Source organism: Physella acuta, unplaced genomic scaffold, assembly GCF_028476545.2.
Source record: "Physella acuta isolate Inbredline_101_S28 unplaced genomic scaffold, ASM2847654v3 ptg001700l, whole genome shotgun sequence".
NCBI classification, from domain to species: Eukaryota; Metazoa; Mollusca; class Gastropoda; family Physidae; genus Physella; species Physella acuta.
The window spans coordinates 295,001-317,762 of record NW_026733213.1 but is presented as its reverse complement, the minus strand read 5'-3'; the positions used below and the strand labels follow the sequence as shown (position 1 = coordinate 317,762).

At 37.2% G+C, this 22,762-nt stretch overlaps 2 protein-coding genes across 2 annotated transcripts in view; both read right to left on the bottom strand.

Annotated features, from left to right (window-relative positions):
* Positions 1–11,696: 11,696 nt before the first annotated feature.
* LOC131929968 (sushi, von Willebrand factor type A, EGF and pentraxin domain-containing protein 1) lies at positions 11,697–17,162 on the bottom strand. The gene is made up of 11 exons (XM_059286354.1): positions 16,877–17,162; positions 16,464–16,652; positions 15,986–16,197; positions 15,631–15,889; positions 14,640–14,801; positions 14,381–14,542; positions 14,014–14,251; positions 13,595–13,740; positions 12,939–13,091; positions 12,528–12,768; positions 11,697–12,241 (listed from the first exon to the last, which is right to left on the bottom strand). The coding sequence occupies exons 1-11, from the start codon at positions 17,037–17,039 to the stop codon at positions 12,196–12,198; spliced, it is 1,971 nt and encodes a 656-aa protein (XP_059142337.1). The 5' UTR covers positions 17,040–17,162; the 3' UTR covers positions 11,697–12,195.
* Positions 17,163–19,580: 2,418 nt separating this feature from the next.
* The window catches only part of LOC131929972 (sushi, von Willebrand factor type A, EGF and pentraxin domain-containing protein 1-like), a 10,950-nt gene continuing 7,768 nt past the window's right edge, over positions 19,581–22,762 (bottom strand). The window contains exons 6-11 of the mRNA XM_059286358.1: positions 22,456–22,668; positions 22,009–22,176; positions 21,489–21,731; positions 21,042–21,224; positions 20,315–20,488; positions 19,581–19,855 (exon numbers count right to left, since the gene is read on the bottom strand). Coding sequence (XP_059142341.1) covers positions 19,581–19,855; positions 20,315–20,488; positions 21,042–21,224; positions 21,489–21,731; positions 22,009–22,176; positions 22,456–22,668 — 1,256 coding nt within the window. The remainder of the gene's footprint in view (positions 19,856–20,314; positions 20,489–21,041; positions 21,225–21,488; positions 21,732–22,008; positions 22,177–22,455; positions 22,669–22,762) is intronic.

Here is a 22,762-nt window from a genome sequence, read left to right as displayed (position 1 = left end):
AATGTTAATGTTAATGTTAATGTTAATGTTAATGTTAATGTTAATGTTAATGTTAATGTTAATGTTAATGTTAATGTTAATGTTAATGTTAATGTTAATGTTAATGTTAATGTTAATGTTAATGTTAATGTTAATGTTAATGTTAATGTTAATGTTAATGTTAATGTTAATGTTAATGTTAATGTTAATGTTAATGTTAATGTTAATGTTAATGTTAATGTTAATGTTAATGTTAATGTTAATGTTAATGTTAATGTTAATGTTAATGTTGATGTTGATGTTGATGTTGATGTTGATGTTGATGTTGATGTTGATGTTGATGTTGATGTTGATGTTGATGTTGATGTTGATGTTGATGCTCATGTTGATGTTGATGTTGATGTTGATTTTGATGTTGATGTTCATGTTCATGTTCATGTTCATGTTCATGTTCATGTTGAGGTTGAGGTTGAGGTTGAGGTTGAGGTTGAGGTTGAGTTTGAGGTGGAGGTTGAGGTGGAGGTTGAGGGTAAAGGTAAGGGTTAGGGTAAGGAAAAGTGTAAGCGCAGCTGCAAGCATAGGTACTGTTACAGGAACGGGTACAGAAACAGGTACAGGAAGAAATAAAACTATAGGTATAGGGTTTGGAATATGCAAAGGGATAAAGCTAGGAGTGTGAAAAGTTATAAGGAAGAAGAATAAGCATCGGTACATAAACAGTTATAGTATAGATATCGATAAGAAATAATAATAGAGCAACATTGAAATTATAGTAGTATAGATAAAGAAATATGGAAAAGGTTAGTTTTATTAGAGGGATAGAGAGAGGTAGGAATAGAGAGAGAGAATAAGAATATGGATAGTGATATTCATACTGATAGGCATAGGGGTATGGGAATGAATAGTGATATTTCTATTGATATAGATGGGGATAGAGTTACATTCAAGTACATTTTCTTGTATTTGTTGTGATTGTGTTAAGCATTATTTTCTAAAGCCTCCATATTTACATAAAGATATTCAAATGTAAAATGTATACATTCCCCAAAACTCAGGTTGCGCGGGTTATAAACTGCTCTTATGAGATACGATCATCATGATATTTTGGGAAGTTTTTTAGAATAATCCTGGTAAGTACAATGTGCCCCCCCCCACCGGCTTTCTCGAGATAATAAAAACCAATCATAGGCCCTACCCGGCACCCCTGTGGTCGTGTATGCGGTGACTCCCGAGAGGGCTCCAAGTTGCTCTGACACTTGGGCGGTCGACGAGATATGTTTCACTTCACTATTAAGAAGGAGTATTAATGTACTTTCATACAGCAAGTTATGGGGCGTCGTTGAGATAGTGTGAACGAACCTGCGTTTTTACAAATAACTAATACATATAGCACCAGCTTTCTTTTCATTTAAATAAATCAGTTTTAGAAAACATGGCCACGTCTATTTGTATATACTATTAACCCATATTATCCCAAGGTCTCAAATTTTTATAATTTTTTGATATGGTTTAGCTTTTGGGCACTGAATGAAGGAATGACTATGGATTTTTTTAAAAAATCAATACTTTTTTAAATATCGATTTTTTTAAAAACGTCCCATAAATGGGACGCTAGCAACGAACGGCCCCATATACATTTATTGAAAAATAAAATCATTTTTCACGAAATATGGCTAATCACGCGAAAATTAAGCTGTATACTGATTTTGTACTGTTAGACCAATGATTTAATTGTTTAGGACAGCTAAAAATACTGATAATGATCAATTGGGTTAGCCATACCATGGTCTACAATGCAGAAATTATGTTCAAAAGTCTAGTTTACTTTCAATCTAGCATTCATCAAAGTGAACAACACTTGGAAATAAGTAAAGCTGTGACTAGTACATCTAATTATACACACATGATCACAAATATTCTTATTATTCATCGAAACTGTAATATAATTAAATATAAATCATTGATTTTTTTGGGGGGCGTACTTGAAATTTTCAGGGGTGGGGACTTAAATTTCAGGGGAAGGGTGGACATTGGTAAAAGTATGTTTTGTATATAAATTCCATTTTCTTCTGGGGGCAGAGCCCCCCCCCCCTCCTCCGAAATGATGCCTGAAAGAAACTCTGCCCTTAGTCATTTTGTAATAGATGATCCGGTCCAGTCCCAGATGTCATCCAGCCATCTTCTCTTTTGTTACCCTCGCTATTCCCCCCCCCCCCCACAGGCGTACATTAGGACATCAGACATCTTATTTCTAGGGCACGGATCCGTCTCTGGGGGCTTGTATTGAGTGTTCATGGCTCTCATCCATGTATGCACCTCACTATGCGAACAGCTCCCAATCTAACACCAGCAATCTCCTTAAAAAGTTAACAAAGTATAGCTGGTATCGGTAACCTTTGGAGGGGGATATTATTGGGGCATGACAACTGTACACAGCTAATTCACATTTCTGCTATATGTAGCATAAGCTCTCTTATATGAAGAGAGTTAACCAACCCCCATGACTGAATCATTTCACCTAAATCGTGGCCATTGTTATTATTCTGGTTTGTTATAATTTTAATATCACGCGCTAGTAAATTTACAGCACTACTAAATTAGTTTGTATTCAATGGTATTAAATACTTCAGTACGTGTAATTCTGAAAACTTAAAAATAAAATGTAAGTTTTTCAATATTTGCAATTTTCTAATACAATAATATATAAGAAAATATAGTTCAAGGTCATAATTAAATATCTATAAATACTACTTAACACCCCAAAGTCAACAGTTAACAAAGTCAACAATTGTTTCACCATAAATAACCATTTAACATAAACATTTGCATCTTTGTTTCTCGCTAGTGTCCAATAAATGTGACGTTTGTGTAACAATCTACATGGGGCCATTCGTTGCTAGCGTCCCACTTATGGGACGCTTGTTGTACACTTGATATAACGAAGTAGTAAAAAAAATTTGTTATTTTTAAATTTTTATCAGATAGAAATATGGTACTGCTACAAGTTTCAAATGTATTTTGCACTTAAAATGTTAATATTTTAGAAGATATGCATTATCCTGTGCGCATGTTTTCTTTTTTCCGCCATTTTGACAAGTCCTGCAAATCCGGCACTATAACATTTTTCTAAATTAATTTTTTTCACAAAACACACACAAATTCAATAGTCTAGCCATTTTCAAATACAATGAAACATAATTTGTGTTTTAACTAGTTTTTAATAAATTTTAGCAATTTTTTTACCAAGCGTCCCATAAGTGGGACGCTAGCAGAATATGGGTTAATAACATATTGATAAAACCCTCTTAATATATTGCGTCAGCCCGCAGCATTGCGCGAGACTGGTACGCTGGTGTTATTTTTGTACGGACTTGTCACGTCTAGAGGCCTTCATGACTTTTTCCTAGGGTATTAGCTTTTTTTTGTGACCCTCTGAGTTCGACCACCTGAGTAATTTTTAATGGATTTTGACGCGGATAATTATTTTATTACTATATAGCTCATTTGTCGCTGATCGGTCGCGGTCAGTTTTGACTGGGTTAGAACTAACGTGGACGTTTGTTGTTGTCTAAAGCAGTGGTCAGTTGGTTTAAGGGTTGTTTATTCACTGTACGTTTGGTTTGCTTGTTGTCTAGGGCAGTAGTATGTTGGTTTTGAGGACAGTGGTCAGTTGGTCAAGAACAGTAGTCAGCTGGCGTTAGTTAGAGTTTAAAAGTCCTGTCACTTTTTCAGAAAAAATAACTAAAATTTTGAAGTGAAAATTTACAAGTGCACGTCACTAAAACTTTTTATGTCGAGAGCACTTCAATTATGTGCACATGATGTTGCAATATTATGTCAAAACAGTTCTCTTGACATCACTAAAAAGCAAGGCCATCAATTAGCAAAGTAGCACTTAACCCAATTTGACAACAGAGCTTGCTTTTTTCCCCAGCTGACCTCGTCATGATTATAAAATATATTTCCAAAAATGGTTTGTTACTAATTTCGTTGCTTGTGTACACGTTGCCTCTTGTTTCTATTTCTATAATTATTAATATACGAAGTACATAAAAAAATTATTGCATTACACTGATCGTTGTTTTCTTTATTATAACCTGTCAGTGAATTTTCCTCTCAAAGCAATTACATTCGGTATTAGTCCTTAATATATCGATCAGTTTACTAATAAGAATATAAGATCTATCTATCTATATATTTATAATATAAATTCCTGCTGACGTCCATTAGGACATTATTGCAGGAATAATATAATTAGCATTGACTGAGAAAGTGCACTGTGGTAGATAAAACACGGATATTTTAAATACTATTTTTGTTTAGTTTATGGATAATTTGGGATATTATAGTCGTTTACTAAGTTGAATTAGGAGAATTCGCCAGCGCCCCAGGAGGGTGGGATGTGTTTCTAAATTTCAACTTTAACTTTTTAAGGTTCTCAATTTGCTACCATACCCCTTGTCCATCTAAGAACAAGGTAGCAGTTGTTTGATATTGAGTTCTAACTTTAAGGTGAGTGAGTGACTATTACCGCTAATAGGTCTTATCTTCCCATATCTAGTTTTTGAATGTAAGATAGTATGATTGAGTTACGCACAATATTTAACCAGGAAGTAGTTTGTAAAAAATAATAAGTATTTTTTTAATTTAAAAATTAACATTCCTAAGCACTATAATTCATACTACTTATCGCGACCTGATTTTAAACTGAAGTGTTTTTCCCTTTAAAATAAAGTGTTTTGTTTACTGGGTTTTTTTAAGGTGAAGGCTAGGTCCAAGTTAAGGTCCAAGGTTAAATAAATTTAGATTTAGGCACTAAGAAACGGATAGGGATAAAAATTTATATGGGCACAGGGATAGAAACAGTGATTTAATAAGTAGTTAAGGTTAATGAAACGGTTTGTGGTAGAAATAGGTACTTAAATGTAACCGATGAAATTAGCTTTTTCTGCAGTTGATACGGTAGAAACGTATTCTATATTTTGCCGAGGAAAAGCTCGAATTGACATGAAAGGCATTTTCACCTTCGTTATTTCATGTGAAGGTCACTGTCGTGAGGGAGTGTAACTAGCAATCAGTAAAGTACCCATTTCGAAGTGGACGGTACATATGAATACATAAAGATGAGATGATCTGAACTAGTGACCTCGGTATGTGAAGAAATAGTGCGGTCAGCACTATGTCTATCTGTCTTTATTTTCATCATACAGGGACGGTTAACGGACTCGAATCTGGGATTCGAACTCGAGATTAACAGTCGTACCATCGGACCACGGTATTTCAATTGATATTAGGTTAGGTACCCGGGCTTATGACAGGGAAAGGCCGAAAGGTATTGACTGTTGACTGGGGTAGTGTGGAGTAATGTGCTGGACCTGATATATACTAGCATATATCAGTGCTTTGATACAATAAAACAAATGTCGCAACGCTATCACAGAAGTACGCCTAATTTCCTTTTTTCCCTAATACGTGGTGTAATGTAAAGCGCCGACGAACAAAAAAAAATTCCCAGTCGTTGGCGCAGAGGGAGAGCCCCTCACATGCATGAATCGTTAGACTCACACAGCGCATGAGGAGACAAAGTGGCCACACTGATGACGCAAGGAAGAAAGGATGGCCACACTACATGGCGGCTCGTAATATAGACGCGCTGCATACCGTGCTTTGCCATGGTGTGGCCTTCTGTAATATAATTTTTTTGAGGAAAGAAAAAGAACGGCACTAAAAAAAAAAAGTAAAAATAAACCTTTTAAAATTCTCGTGAAGTAAAACCCTAATTATACAAAATTAAATATAAAAAAGAATTACGGGTATTGGAAGGTGAATTAAAAACATCATTCCAATACGAATGACAACATGATATAAAAACCGAACCCCACGCCTCCCATCCCTCACCCAACTCTCGCCCTTCTCTTACCAACACAACATATATTAGGACGTCACATAACTTAACACAAACGTCACACCACTTACCTCTCTATGAGCACCCATACACTCTTATACACACGATTCACCAAACACATTCACAATATATCTCACATGGCAGATAAAAACCATATCACCTTGCTCCGTATCTAAACACATACCAACCCACATAACACGAAACATCCCGAAATTAGTACCATTTAACCCTGATTATCACGTCACCATACGCTCCGAACGCAATTCAAAAGCAACCTGAACCACAACATTGCATTCCAATTGGAAAAAACCACTACCACATTCTACGACCCACACCATATCTTACACAGTACAACCCACACCACTCCAATTAACACATAATCTACACCCAGTCAATTATCAAACAGCATTCCTGAAAGACCACAGCCGATTCCAGTATACAAATGCACTTCAAAGAACACATAGTAAGCCAAACCCCAACTTACTTGCCCCACATGTCAAGCCACACCACTCCGCACCCAACCATCTCAGTATATGAAGAGCACTTCTTACAAACCTAACACCACTTCAAACCCTACACCCAATTATTCTAGCCACACCTTACCACTCACCCTAAAGGCAAGCAGAAGGACACTAATTCTCGCATATAGGTTTACCACAGCCCTGCTTTCATGGAAACGTTTTTGCAACAACAAAAAATAAGCGATCTCATAAGTATCGTTCCCCGCGCCCTACAAGAGAGTCCGGTGCTCTCCCCGACACAATTATTTGACATCGAAGACAAAGCCCTAATGCATAAATTGATGAATGAGGGAGGAATAACGGTAACACTTAATCGATTTTTAAACCGGAAACTTATTTCCTTCTGTGTATAGTTACTCAAATAATGGCTATCTGCGACCTGTTGTATTATACATACCAATTATGCTAGTATGCTGACGAAATTGATATCACAGCTAAGTGGCCAGCCAGAGGCGTAGCGAGGGGGGGGGGGGCTGGGGGACATATGTCCCCGGGCGCGAACTTGGGGGGGGGGCGCCAAATTGAAAGTTTGAGGGGGGTGCAAATTATACAATTATAATAGTCCCGATCTAGCCATTCAGAAATGGCTAGATCGGGACTATTATAATTGTATACGTTGCAGAAGGGGTCAGCCAATAAATCCGCAAGAATAGGATTTTCATTAAATTTTCTAAAAGAGCGATAACTTATAGTTATGTGTTGCCGCGAAGGTACACATAATCTTTTCGTCGAAAAAGTACAACAAACAGGGAAGTGGTCACTAACACCACAAGAGGGGACACAGGCCTCTATTAGGTTGCAGTCAGGTGATGCGTAGATGTGATCAATTATTGTACTTGATTTATCATTGACCCTGGTAGCCGTGTTTACACATTGTTTTAGATTCAGAGAATCAACAATATCTTGCCAATATCCTTGAGGTTTTAATAAATTTATATTAAAATCTCCCAATATGATATATTCATTGTTAGTAGATAAAACGGGATCTATCATGGAGCAAAACCGATCATACCAATCCATGTTTTCGCAGGGATTTCTATAAAGGAAGCAAATTAAAATTGCCGGATGGTGTTTGCTATTTTCAGTTCAATCCATATACGTTCTATAATGTCCGTTAAGAGATCCTTCCTGTACTTGAAACGAATTGAGGAGTGGACATAGACACAAAGGCCAGTTTCTTTGTGTAAGGATGGGTCTCTGCGTATTAGGTTATAATCAGAAAAGGACATCTCAACATCATTTCTAAAAGATTGTAATCGAGTTTCAGAGAAACCAAAGATATGGAAAGGATTGTTGGAATTGTTTAAAATTTTTAGAACTTCCTGGTGTTTATTAAATATTTAGAAAATATTTAAATGGCCCAATTTTAGCCCACTTTGTGAGGGCCAGGATGATGAAAATAGACAATGCATAAAGATAATAACATATCGTAACTAATTTTTTACAAAAAAGTACAATATATAACGTAATTTATAACGAAATATCTATCTAAACGAATGGTATACTTCGTGATTTTAATATTTTCTTTAAAATAGTATAAAATTTATTTTAAAATTATAACTTTAAAAAGTTACCTCCCCTGTACATAGAACCAATGACGTAGTCTTTGTTTACTTTTTCACAAACTATCCTAATATATAAAAGACCCTGTGCGCAATTCTCTCTCTCTCTCTCTCTCTCTCTCTCTCTCTCTCTCTCTCTCTCTCTCTCTCTCTCTCTCTGTCTGTCCGCAAAATATTTTCGCCGGACATCACATCAGAATCTACAGCGATATATGGAGGACTTGATACGGACTTTTGTTGAAAATAATATGTTAGATGTTTTAAATGTATAACCACAATTTTATTTAAAGAAGAAAAATAAAAAATAAAGGCGTATTCGAATGTAGAAAAACAATTTTAATTATGCAACCGGAAAAATGTATATGCTTGGGACAAGGACGCATTTAACAATGACGTCACTTATTGTTTACACTAAAAAAAGAGCACGAAACTGATGACGTCATCTTCCGAGTTAAGAATAAAATAAAGAAATGAACTATTTCATTCAAATATGATTTAGAGCTACGTACGCTATAAAATTTATACAATGCAATTTTGCTCGGGCTAAACTTTAAAAAAAAATTCTATTAAGATTCTAGATCTAGATATTCTAGATCTAGATACTCTAGATCATCTAGATCTAGAGATTCTAGATCTTCTAGATCTAGAGATTCTAATAGCCCATGTGCGCACTTCTCTCTCTCTCTCTCTCTCTCTCTCTCTCTCTCTGTGTCTGTCCGCAAAATATTTTCGCCGGCAGCGGTATATGGAGGACTTGATACGGACTTTGGTTGAAAATAATATGTTAGATGTTTTAAATGTATAACCAACATTTTATTTAAAGGAGAAAAATAAAAATTAAAGGCGTATTCGAATGTAGAAAAACAGTATTAATTATGCAACCGGAAAAATGTTTATAGTTGGGACAAGAGCGCATTTAACAATGACGTCACTTAATGTTTACACTAAAAAAGAGCACGAAACTAATGACGTCATCCGCCGTGTTTAGAATAAAAAGAAATGAACTATTTCATTCAAATATTATTTAGATCTACGTACGCTATCTAGATCTACGGAAAAACTAAACTTACACAGATGTAGACCCTACCTAGATCTAGAATCTATTCGAATAATACATTTCTATACTAAAAATCTCTATCTATCTATATATATATAATTCTCTTCCGGGAGACGCTAGAAAACAAGCTGTAAGCGCGCTCCCTACCATCCCCACCCCTACATGGTCTTAGTGAGCTGTGGTTCACGCTATGTTTACCTTCGTGGAGTCGGGTTTAGTGACGGCTATTAGGGGCAGATAATTTAGTTTGAAACTATTTTAAACGTGGTGGGGGGAGGGTAATGGGGGGGGGGTTATGGTCCTTAACGAGCTACTTATAGTGTTTTAAAGAAATATTTTCAGTGTCAGCGTTGGTACTGTCGAATTCACAAATTATGAATTACTGAAAAGTAGAAAAAAAAACAACAACTAAATAGCGGCGTATGTTATGCCGCGGGCCGGCTCGTATATATAATTCTCTTCTGGGAGACGCTAGAAAAAAAGCTGCAAAGCGCGCCTTACAGTCCCCTCTCTTTCTCTATATCACTATTACTACCACCCCCAAGCCACCCCCACATGGTTTGGTGCGTTGTAGTCAAACTAAATGTTTACATATCGTACAGCCGGGTTTAGTGACGGCTATTAGGGACAGATAATTTAGTTTGAAACGATTTTAAACTTACAGGAGGTAACTAAGAGGAGGCTGCTTTCACGGTGGGAGAGGGGGGGTAGGGTCGGGGTTAGGGGAAAGGGGGGGGGGTAGTATTTTAAAGCAAATATTTTCAGTGGCAGCATTGGTACTGTCGAATTCACAAATTATGAATTACTGAAAAGTAGAAAATGAAACAACTAAATAGCGGCGTATGATACGCCGCGGGTCGGCTCGTAATATATAAAGCAAAGTTGTCGGGTGCCCGATTGGGCATTTCCCGGCGCCGCAGGCGCTTCAAATTAGGCAGGATCTTGCCTTGGGGCGACAGAACACGGGGGCCGGTGCCGGTTGGCCGAAAAGTCTACGGTGAGGGGGGTCAAAACTGACCTCGACTGACCGGCGCCTTATATGAGCTATAAATCGAAAACAAATGTCCACGTAGGAACCTCTTCATAACTCCTGAGGTTGTAGACCGACCCTCGGGCGAATTAATTAAGCATTCAAATTGTTTTCGAAAGCCTACGCGAAGCTGGACAGCATGCCTAGTGATTTATATTAGAATATAATGTATCTTGACACATCTAAGAATACTAAGGGGTTTATCCAACCGGAATAAAGTTTTTTTGTTACCTTCCAGGGTCAGTCTAGGACCTCGCAAAATATTAGGTGGATCGTTCGTCAATTTGTTTAAATATATCTCATATAAGGAGAATTTCACTTGGGTCATTTTGTTAGCTTTCGTCGAGGGTTTTGAGTCTGACCAACAGTTTTTCTATACGGCCTGATCATCTATAGAGGTGTATGCTAAAAATTAGCAAGATGTACAGAGGTCAAGTATCCTAAAATGTGTGTTGAAATTACCTAGTTTTTCACATACAAATTAAAGATTATATAGGGAAATGCGACTGGTAAGTTTTGACCTATTTGTAGATTTTTCCCGGATATGGCAAGTTTTTTCTGATACCCCTATGCTTTCATTTACCACCCCAACAAAATACCAAAGTGTGTGTGTGTGGGGGGGGGGGGGGTTCGTTTGGCCAAAGTTTTTTCTTCGTTATATAACTCATATAAACAGACTTTCACTCGGTCACATTTTAGCCCTTGTTGAGGGCTTTGTTTCAAACCGACAGTGTTCCCATACGGCATAGCCATTTACCTAAGAGCGTGCAACAAATTAACCAGATGTAAAGATGGTAAGTGCCCTAAAATCTTTGTTGAAATTACCCTCTGTTTTTTCCATAAAATACAAAGATTATATAGGGAAATATGACTGCTTAGTTTTGACCACTTTACCAAGTTTTCCCAGATATGCCGAGTTTTTTCTGACACCCCCAGGCGTTCTTCTACCCCCTCACAAAGTATCAAGGGGGGGGGGGGTCGTTCGGCAAAAGTGTTTTTTCATATAGCCCATTTAATGCGCCGGTCAGTCGAGGTCAGTTTTGCCCCTTATTCGTGGACATTGAGGCCAACCGGTACCGGCTCTCGTGTTCTATTGCCCAAAGGTGGAATCCTGCCAAATTTGAATCGCCTGCGGCGTCGGGAAGTGCCCTATCCCGCATCCGACCACTTTGCTTTATATATATATACATATATGTCTAGTCAAATCTTGTGGGTAACTCCCACCATCCCCATCCATTGCAATGATGTTAAATTTAATGTACATAAACATTTCCCATTAAATCGAGAATACAATTTATTGGTTAATTGCTAAAATATGATAACATAACAGTCAACATTTTATTTATTCTACTTCCTTGTTTGGTAGCTGTGAATGTCAAAAGTTAGGTTATGAAAACTAAAGACAAAAGTGACGGTTTTAATAAAACTAGAACTTAAATTTTAAGTGAAGCAAACACAATTTTTGTCGGCGTAAGACATTCTAGATGTATGAAAACAAATTTAACAATGAAATTATAAAATACATATGATCATAATTTATATTAGATAAGAAATCAGAAACTATATGTAGAAAGCATGAAATTTTATTGTATAGATCCAACATACGTTAAGTACAATTTTGCTAGCTTTTGGCAAAATCGTGAACAGTCCTTTGTCCTTTTTTTTTACTTTTCCACTATCAAATGTTTATCCTCAGGAATAACAAACGAACAAAATAGAAGCAATACCTTTATTCAAACGCTTTGAGTTAAAATAGTGTTAACAGAGATGAGTAGATAAGCTTAAGATACATTGGCAGAATAAAACTAAATAGTAAGTGCATGATAGTAAATATATATGATATAATGAAACATAGAGATATATTGTTAAAACAATAAAATAACGTATTTAAAAAAAGGAAATGGAATATTTTTTTTATTTTGCATATTTTTGCAACTTTTGATTGATAATTTAATAAAAAAAGAATCCTTTTTTATTTAATCACAATTAGTGGCTAAGATTTTTTTAAAAACGATTGTGACATAACATTCATACCACTCATTACAATGTGGAAAAATACAAGTGCAATAAAAATTTCTAAGGAAGAGTAAATATGAAAAAAAAAATGTAAGAGAGAAAGTTAAATGATTTGCAATACGAAATTAGTTTAATGCCATCCCAGCATTTTGGCGGACACGATTTTTCTGTCTGAAAAATAATAAAACACGTAAACCGTGGATGTTGGATATTAATAATAATTCCACTCCAATATATTTATATATAAACATATATATATATATATATATATATATATATATATATATATATATATATATATATATATATATATATATATATTAGTGTGTGTGGGTGTTGTGTGGGTGTGGGTGTGTGTATGTCAATCTGGTACCAGAAAAAAATTTCATGCCGTTTACGCTAAAATCGTGGCTTAACATTTGATTGACTAAGTATTCATTTTGTAGCTGAAACATACCTTCTAAGGTTAGTGCACAACTTGCCCATGAAGTTTGGAGCGCAGAAACATTTGTAAGTATTTTTTTTTGGCAGATTGACGCAGGTGGCGCCGTTAGCACACAAGTTGTCTGCACAAAAGTCTGGAGCCACCTGGCATCGATCCCCGGACCATGGCGTGTGACACAAGCACTGAAGCGTGTCCAGACCAGAGATACAAGTACCGTGTTGACCACACGGCTCGCCGTCACACAAGTTCAAGTCTGGGAAAAAATTAACAAAAGTTATAAGGCAAAATAATCGTCCGATTTTCAATTAGATGATATTTAGAAATAATACCCATTTTATCATTTCTAATTACCACATTAAAGAAAACTATAATACAAGTACGTTTTATTACATTTTATTCCTGAAACTTAATTACTTTACTCACCGTTGCAAGTGCTGGGAGAAAGGGCAAGAAACTCCCAAGGTTTTCTGGCCAGTAGATTTGTCTTGACCTTCTTGTGACAGGAAGTGGCAAACTCTCGGAGCTGGAGCTCTGTGTAGAAGCTGGTGGTCAGCTGGGGGCCACTCACTACCACAGCTGTGGACGCAAGCACTAGCATTTTATTAAATACATTTTTACTTGTGAATCTAAAGTATAAATGATTAATTTTGAATGTAATCTTAAATACATCTTGGCATGTGATAGGATAGTATGGTCACCACTTTATCAAGCGGCCTTGGCTTTCACGACAGAACCTATGTTGTTCTACAGATAAAGTTCGCTAATTGATCTTGAAGCTTACAAATTAGCTATCATATATTGGAGCAACAGACCACGCTATCCACGTTATTATTAAAACAAACACTTTATCACAAATTTATAAATACCCTTTCTGAAGCGAGTAAACTTTATTTTGTATCACGATTTAAGCGAGTGACACATTCAGATGTCAGCACATGATGTTTTTAGTTATCGACATGTACTGTAATACACATCCAAATGTTTATGTATGTGTGTGCACGCATGAGACAAAGAGTTTTTATGACAAAAGAGGTATGTATTATATTACTGTCTGCAAACTACTCTTTTAGCCAAAGTACCGTTAACTTCTGCCGATTTCTGGAAGACGAGAGACTTCTGAGACAGCCGAGACAGTCTCACACGTGACCGTTCACTGACCAGTTCCCCGTTGAGAAAAAACCTAACGGCTCCCTTCTTGTAGGTGAGGGCTATGTGGTGCCATTTCCTAAGTAAAGACAAAAAAATACTAGAGGGAATTATAAAGGTTTGAATCATTGTTCTAAAGTAATAAACAATGAATCAATTAATGTTGAAATATTTCATATCAAAATCAAACATAAAGTAATGTGTGTTGATACAAATTAGACTTATTGTTGATCAATGGCCATAATGATCGTGATGGTAAATTTATTAGCTTTAAAAACAATGACCTAAATGCATTCAATCTGCCAATCGTCGTCAGTCTAGCTAGACAAAAGTTTGTGTTTATTCTCCTCACCTTATAACTTTTAACCCTCCAATGTCCCTCTGTTCACGGATGGCTAGAACTATTTTGTCCAGGGCTAAAAATGCTGCAGTAGAGTTGTCCTGGTCTGACCCCAATGAGAAGGTCAATGATGACGTCATAAGTGTGGAGGCCGAGGTGAGCCAGGTCATAAAGGTGAAGGTCGTTGGAATTTTGTCAAATATTTGTATGGCTGCCTGGGAGGTGGTCTCGCTAAGTCGGGTGTTGAAAACTGGAGATAAATAAATTGAACCACGTAAACGTTTAGCTAGATTAACTTAGTAATACACTTCGCTGATTATACAAGTTTTAATCGTATGTCACATGTAAAATAAAAACATTTGCTTGAAAATATACTTGCATATACAATCATCAATAACAGTTGTTTCATTATTGACGGTGGACATGCCGTATGGACAGAGGTCACATGACTTCATCCCATATTTGGATTGGTAAGAGCCAACTGGGCAAGGGTCACACGGCTGGACTCCATTGTTGGAAAACTGGCCAGGTCTGCAAAGGTCTGAAGTGTGAACAAAATAAAAACATTTTACAGGATGTGGGAACAACAAAATAAAGCGTAACACACAATAACAGAAAAACATTTGAAACTATTTTACCCAAACACAGAGCTTCTGACGTGGCCATCTCAGCTTGTGTCACTGTATTGTTAGGACATGGTGTACAGCTGAAGGAAATGTCCTGGTCCTGGTATGTGTCTTTAGGACAAACTCTACAGCTGTTGGTTGTGTTGTCGTACATGTGGCCAGGACCACACCCAGCTGAATTAAAGAGATCACAAAAATAATTTACAGCAATTTAATCTTTAACATTTACAAATATTTTAAGACTGCCATTATATAAGGTGGTAGAGTTAGAAGCGAACGATGTAATTTCTTCTTGAGACGGTAAATTGTTTATTTTTATAACAAGCTTTTATTTAACCATCATTCTCATTATTTTACCTGTCGTGCTTCGTAATGGATCGGAACTGACGAGCTAAACTTCGACCACTTCTAACTTACCGATTGGTTGCAAACATGTCAAGAACCTATGACAATGTAATCTGACATCGAATTCGACTTAGCTTCATTAATTTTCAAAAAATACATTTTAAAATTCGGATATAAAGTACTATTTATCGCGCATTTGTTCGTGTTCATTTGGTGCGCAATAGATTTTAGTCAAACATGCCTACAGTATTTACAATTTTAATGTATTATAAAAACACGGAAGAAGCTTTTTTAAACAAAGTTTCATGTAATAATGCCCTAAAAAGCGAAAAAAAGATTTTCTGTAAATATAATAATAAACTACTTTTAAAATAACTAAAAAGAAAAGCGTGGGTAGCTTCTTAAACTCAAGTAAAGATATTCAACATACAATATAACGACCCACGCTTTTCTTTTTAATAATGTTAATAGTAGTTCTTTATTCTGTGACACAGAAAATCTTTTATTTTCTCTTTTTTTTAGTGAATATTTATATAAAAGATTGCAGTTTAAACTTTTTTTATTCAATTTTTTACTATAAGGGGAACAAAGACTAAGTTCAAAACCCACAAACGTTCTTCGTTAAACATACTGCGTTAATTCAAGTAAATTATCTTACCACATAGCATAGTTGTGTAGAGGAACTTGGTGCCAGGGCGGCACAGGTATTTGACACTGCTAGAGTGGAATCCTTCAAACTGGCCAATCTCAGGGATCCTGAACGTGCCCTTCTCCTCCTCGTGGTACAGACTGTCGTCTATAGAGTTGGCCATCGACTGGTAGAAGTCCAGGAGGCCAGCGTCATGACTCTTGTTGGGGAGTCGAACTAGATCAATCGTTACAGCAATAATCAAGATTTTTTCAGCGTTTAAAGCAATCTGCAACAATTTGTCAGCGTTTAAAGAAATTGCAACATTTAGCAACAGGACGATGTTGTTTTTTAAACCATTTCTTGCCGAAAGGTTAACTCTTACCTTATACTCAGCAGACCGTCTGTTCTCATTTACAGGTTCACAGTCGACCCTGACATTGGTGAAGTTACACCCTGAGTGTCCACAGTCTCTGGCTAGGTCACTGGCCAGCAGACGATTTAAAAACCTCCCGCTGACGTCAGTACTGCTGCTACACGACCCGACAGAATACATGAACACAGCCTCGATCTGAACGCTCTCGTAGTCTGAGGCCGCTGCGTCCAGAAGAAAACAACAGAATTTATACACACACAAACACACATATGTATTTCTATTACAGATAAATTTTACTAACACATAAAAAAACTAACTTTAACGTAGACAACCTCATATCTATATTGTGTTGATAACCACATCCTCAAAATGAGAACCATGGAATTTCACTATTAGGGAGTTTAGAACTAAGATTTTCATTCTTGTATAAACAACAACTTTATAGTCTGGTATAAGCCTCACCTTTATATTCTGATATAGACCTCACCTTTACATTCCGGAACGTAGTCGTAAGGCTGCCATAAACCTGACGAGATTTGACATCGGTAGATGGACGGAACGCTGGCAGGGTACGACATTTTTTCAGGGCACGTCACTACACATATCTCCCACACCGATGAGGCCACGCAGGAGGTTATACTGTTTCTAGGAGATTTGAGTTTACCACAAGTCGCGACTGCAATTATGAACAATAGAGGAAAATATACGAAGTACTGTTATAGCAAAGATTTCAGATTTCAATAAGTCATTTAGTAGCTCTAATAAAAAAAAACATCAAGAGGTTTTGTAATGGAAGAGTAACGCGATGAAATAGGAATGTGAGTCTATTAAATATTGAGTACGTGTCTACGTATAGCTTGGGATTTGAAGGCGACGTTGGGATAATGGAGTCAAAATTACCTTCACAAAATGGTGGTCTATCTCCCAACACCTTCCAGCGCAGACTCCCCGCGACGTCTTTCTCACATCTAATGGAGCTGCTGCCCTGTATGGGGTTCCCATTAGCACAGGTCAGCTGACAGATTGATCCCCACACGAACCTTCCCCCACAGTTGTACACCATAAGATTCCGGCCAGATACGTCCAGGTTTGGGGGTTCACAATGTACACATGTAACAAATATGAACGGGTCGTACAATTATGATGTCCACACAAAATTTGAGTTTTAGATCCCTTTATCACTTCAGTCCACAGGCGTTCATAAAAGTTCAATAAGACGGCGTAGTTTGTCTGGGCCAGAGGCGTCGCGAGGGAGAGAAGGGGGGGGGGGGGGAAAGAGGGGGTGCGGACCGTACCGGGTGACAACATTTGGGGCAGTGTTTCTTCCAGACTTTTTTCTCCGGGGGGCACTTGAAATTTTCGGGGGGGGGGGGGGGTGGGGGCGGTAGACTTTCTTCGGGGGGGGGGGGGGGGGGCGGTGGCGGACACTGTTAAAAGTATATTTTTCTATATAAATTATATAAATTTCATTTCGTTCGAAGAGATGCCGCCTGGTAGAAACTCTGATTTGGGGGAGGGGTTGACACTATGGCAAAAAATAATATATATATATATATGTATATATATATATATATATATATATATATATATATATATATATATATATATATATATATATATAACGATCATTCCAGTTAAATAAATGATTATTAGAGTTTTAAAGTCTTCTAAATCACGGCAAGGGGGAGGGGGGGGGGGGGGTGACACCATGGCGTAAACCTGCTAAAGATATAGAAAACAATACTACATCCAGCTGTATTTATAACCGACTATACATGAACATCGTTAGTATTGTCTATGCATAGTTTAAAGCTATCACCGGGAAGGGGGTGGGGGGAGGACACACCAACTAAACGTTGCAAAATTTGCCTGAGGAAAAAGGTTTGCTAACAAATACAATGATTTTTTCACTTGAATTTATAACTCTTAGGCCCCTAAATGATTTTTCTAGGTGCATGCACAAATTGACGCATTTTGACTAAACGTTACGGAGTGGCATCAAATACACAGTCAACCAAAGTGGATTGGAATGAAACCACATTGGAAATTTACATATCACTCTATAAAGCAAATTATTATTTACAACAGCCTACGTGTGTGTGTGTGTATGTGTGTGAGTGTCTGTGTAAATATGTAAGGGGGTGGCATACACCAGTAGAGCAATAGCTGTACATTTCATTGTGCTTAAGTAGTTGATTTCTTATCAATGATGTGTGATATGTTTAATGGATTATTTTTCTACCCCTATTCAAAGTTGTGTGATATATGGCTAAAATCAATGTATATGTTTTCGGAGGGGGTGGGGGTGGCTGGAAGGTGACACCATTAAGGTACCGCACCAGATGACACCCAACTTTGCGACGCCACTGGTCTGGGCCACGCTTGATTGCTATTAGAGAGTCACGACTTTTGGGCTTATGGGTTAAAGCAACCCATCTTTGAGAATAAAATTTTAAAAATCAAACAACTGCTGCGTTGCGAATAGGTCCTGGATGGACAAAGGCTATGGAAAGAAATCCAAATCGAAAAGCAGGCCCAAGTCGGAGTCAAAGGGCCAAGTGTCGCCTAATGTGTTTACACGTATCAGTTTATTCTGTTGAAGGAAATTCCGTCCAATATTACAATTAAGAAAATAAACCGGGAGTGATCTCCCCTAAACTTTCTCGAATATTCTTATATGACTTGGAATATAGACATGATTTTTAATTACTTAAACTTTTAAAAATAGAATAGAATCTCATAGAAAAAAGAATTGCACACCAAGCGAACGCCAAAACAAAAAGTGCATAATAGTGCGCAATATTATTAGTACTTTATAAATTTACATGCGTTTTTTGAGAAATCGGAAATAGCGTAAATTAGTACTTCCGGTCAACGGAAATTACTCAAAATTTGACAGAAGGTAGAGAATTCGATCTTTTACTTACATGTGAAATTTCATTTATCTATCTGATAATACTCAAGTTATAGGCTTTTGAAAATTTCAAAGTAAAAAAAGTACCACTTCCGGATATCGGAAATTGCTCAAAAGTTGATCAGGATCTATGATTTTGATAAAATACTTATATATGAAATTTCATCAACCTAGCCTTAACGGGACTCATGTTATCGTGTTTACACACAGACAGACACACAGACAGACACACAAACAGACACAGACATACGGACAAGATTGCAAAATTATGTTTTTCCGTATCAGTGAGATGTAAAACGTCGAGATTTGTACAAATCTCGATTTTTTTTTGCACGATTACATGACTTTATACATCTCTATACATCTTATATACGAGAAAGTAAAAAAGAAGATGTAAGACTTTCCTGGTCGACTTTATACATAGACGAAAATAGCACGAATTACAGTAACGGCACATAGGATAACCATTATCTAAAAGTCTGGGCTACATCAGCGATACTATTGGTGCTTTAGTATTAATCGGAACATATTTGTAGTGATAGTTTTCAGTAAAAATCATACAGCTAGTTATGGAAATTATGAAATTAATAAGTGACGTATCAGTTTTTTTTTAAAATATCATCATATCAACTGTCTTTAGAAATATTTCAAAAGAGGTTTACAAATAACCGAAGAAGATAAAATAACACTTTATTTACTAAGATATAAAGACTCACTTTCAACCGTGACTTTAAACGAACATGACGCGTTGTTCCCATTGTGGTCCACTGCCGTGACGGTGACTTCCGTTGTGCCCAGACTGAAGCTGGACCCTGACACAGGGTCGCCTGTAACTGTGACCTCCATCCCAGAGTTGTCCTCAACTTCCGGTAGCTGGTAGATGACGTAGGTCGGCTCTCCTAGACTTGCGGCCTCCACTTTCATCTGGTCAGTGCAGCCGGCGGGGAAGTAGGGGGCGCTCACATCTGAGACAGATCGGTTATTGAATTTTAGAGTACGTTCACGTAGAAGTATATTTCAATTTACTTATATAATGACGCTCATATCTTATGCGAAGAGCGGATTTATATTATTCACCATGGCGGCATAATTTCTTTATCTGATAAACAATATGGTTCTAAATATCACAATATTTCAGCGCAAAAAACCAACAAATTGCAATAGGCTAAATGGTTCTGTATTAAAAAAGCTTTAAAAGTATTTATTGTTCATGCCTCTGATAGCTGTTCCAAATTGGTAGACCCAAAAGTTCAGGATATGATTGATAAAGTATTTAGCCACGAAGACATTTATTAATTTGTGCATGCACCCGAGCCCGAAGAAATCAACTAGTAAAGCAGCCCCAGTTGATACACACGCCATTTCGGTTAAAAAAAAACAGGTTCAGGTGAGATCACAACCTTATTACGTATTATCTGATTTACCTGCACAAAAACCTGCCTGAGACCATCGAACCATGACAGTACACGTGATGCTTGACCGTCCAGTGACTTGGTATCCATGGTTACACTGGAGGTGGCACTTTTCTTTGTACTGATGTCCCCGAGGACAATAGAACTGTCCCTGTAGGACTTTGGGTGGCGCTGCGCATGTCCGTGCTGTTCAGAGTAATTTAAAACAAAATATGCTTAAGATGTTAATTAAGTAATTAAGTCCTGGATATTTTAAGGCGATGTGCCCTAAGGCTAAAAGGAGCTAATTTTTACGTTCTAGCCTACTTATTGCGAGCTGAATATTTTTGAAAAAAGAACATCTTTTTGAAGATATGTGACGCAGGCAAGGAGTGGGGGGAAGGCTACAGGGAGGTGTTATCACTCTATCACTCACTCTACGAACGTCACTCTAATATATATATATATATATATATATATATATATATATATATATATATATATATATATATATATATATATATATATATATATATATATATATATATATATATATATATATATATATATATATATATATATCGAGAGAGAGAGACAGAGAGAAAGAGAGCGTTTAACGTATAACAAGTTGGCTAGACACTATGGTGCGTAAAAGTTGAGATTTATCGACATTTGTCTGCGGTCTATGTTAATGATAAAGACATCTTATACATGTAAGAATTTAGGACGACCTAACGCGTATGACCCTTAAGACACTTACGTCTGCAGCCAGGTTTGACGTCACTCCATGTCTGGTTCGATAAACACGTCTGCGCGCGCTCTGTGACGTTACGTAATTCGTAGCCAGGGTGACACGTGGAGATACATTCAGAACCGTAGGCGGCACCATGGGAACATGTCACGTCTGCTTTATATGCTGGTGTGTATTCTGGACAGTAGATTACTGTAAAACGAAAACATATTTCTATGAACTTAGAAAACTACGAGAGGGTGTGATAAGTACCATGCCTAGTCAACATTTCTTTCTCCCTAGTATGGTCCTGTCACCTTCCGAATAGGGTGATCTCACTTTATCTCAAAAGAATCAAATACTAAACTCGAGTTTTTACTGCCATTAACGGTGCTTTCTACTAAGTGACACCAAACTGATTTAGTACAATCCAAGCGTTTATTGATAGGCTGGCAGGAATGTTATCAATAGCTGTACCTTTGACAACGATCAAAGTTTTGCAAGTGTTTCTATTTTTAGAAGCATCTGTTGCTGTAAATGTTACTACGTGTGTTCCCACGCTAAAGTTGGCACCGGAAAAGACGTCACTAACAACTTCGGTTTCAAGCCCTGAGTTGTTGGACACTTCCGGCTTGTCCCAGAAGACCTCAGCCTGTCCAAGCTTTGGCCCAGCTGGTGCTTCTATTGTGGTCGGGCAAGAGATGGTTGGTGGTTGAACGTCTGAAGTAAGAAAAATGTATCTAGGTACATTATCGGCGTGTGAGCTTCAATGGTCGTTAAAATACCCGTTACACAAGCCTATCAAATAGTTAAAATATATCCATTTAAGTGGTGTCTCAACACTAGATGACAGTAAATAATGTAATGCTAGATTTTAAAAAGCATAGAACTACTAGTTTCCATAATATTAATATGACTGGGAATGTTACAAATTATTATAATTGTAAACTAGTAGAACTAGCAATGTTAAATCTACCTACACTTGGAGCTATCATACCTAGACATTGTCCATAGGGTGTCCATGTTTTATTGGCCAAACACAACGTTTGCTGCTGACCAATGGGATTGTAGCCCGCATCACATGACAGAATACAGACCGAGTTGTAGTTCACGAATGGGCAAATAAGCTGACCGTTTCTGACAACCGGCTGCTCGCACTGTATCACTGGTTTAATAGGGCGGGATTATATTTTAAAGTATTAGTAGATTACGATGAACTCTTAAGCTATACAAAGACAGGGGGCGATTAAATATAACATGTAAATAAACAAAAATTCAAGTTTGGAAAATAGCTAAAGCAAAATAATGAGAATGAGATAGAAAAGAAAAAAATCAAGCAATCCAACAGGCACTGTTTAAGTTTACTTAAATCGTTCAAAATGGTTCAAAGTAGCATTACTCAAAGAGAAGAAGAAAATTAAGACATAAATGTAGTGTGAATTACTTTCACAGATTATCTCTTGGCTTGCCACGCCCACCCAACTCTGGTCACTTTCACAGGACGCCGTCATCTCTCCATTCGTATGGGGGCCGGGGTCAGTCTCCCCGGTGGTCTCGAACCCTGGGTGGCACCGAAAGCGACACACACTGCCGTAGATGTTGTCGTGGCTGCACTCACTGTAACCGTTGGTGACTGACATCTTAGGGCATTTACGAACTGCAGACAATTTAAGACTTGTAATTAGTGAACCAATGAGCTAGTGGTACTAGTTTGCAAGGAGGTCTCAATAGAACACAAGATGCCGGGTAGA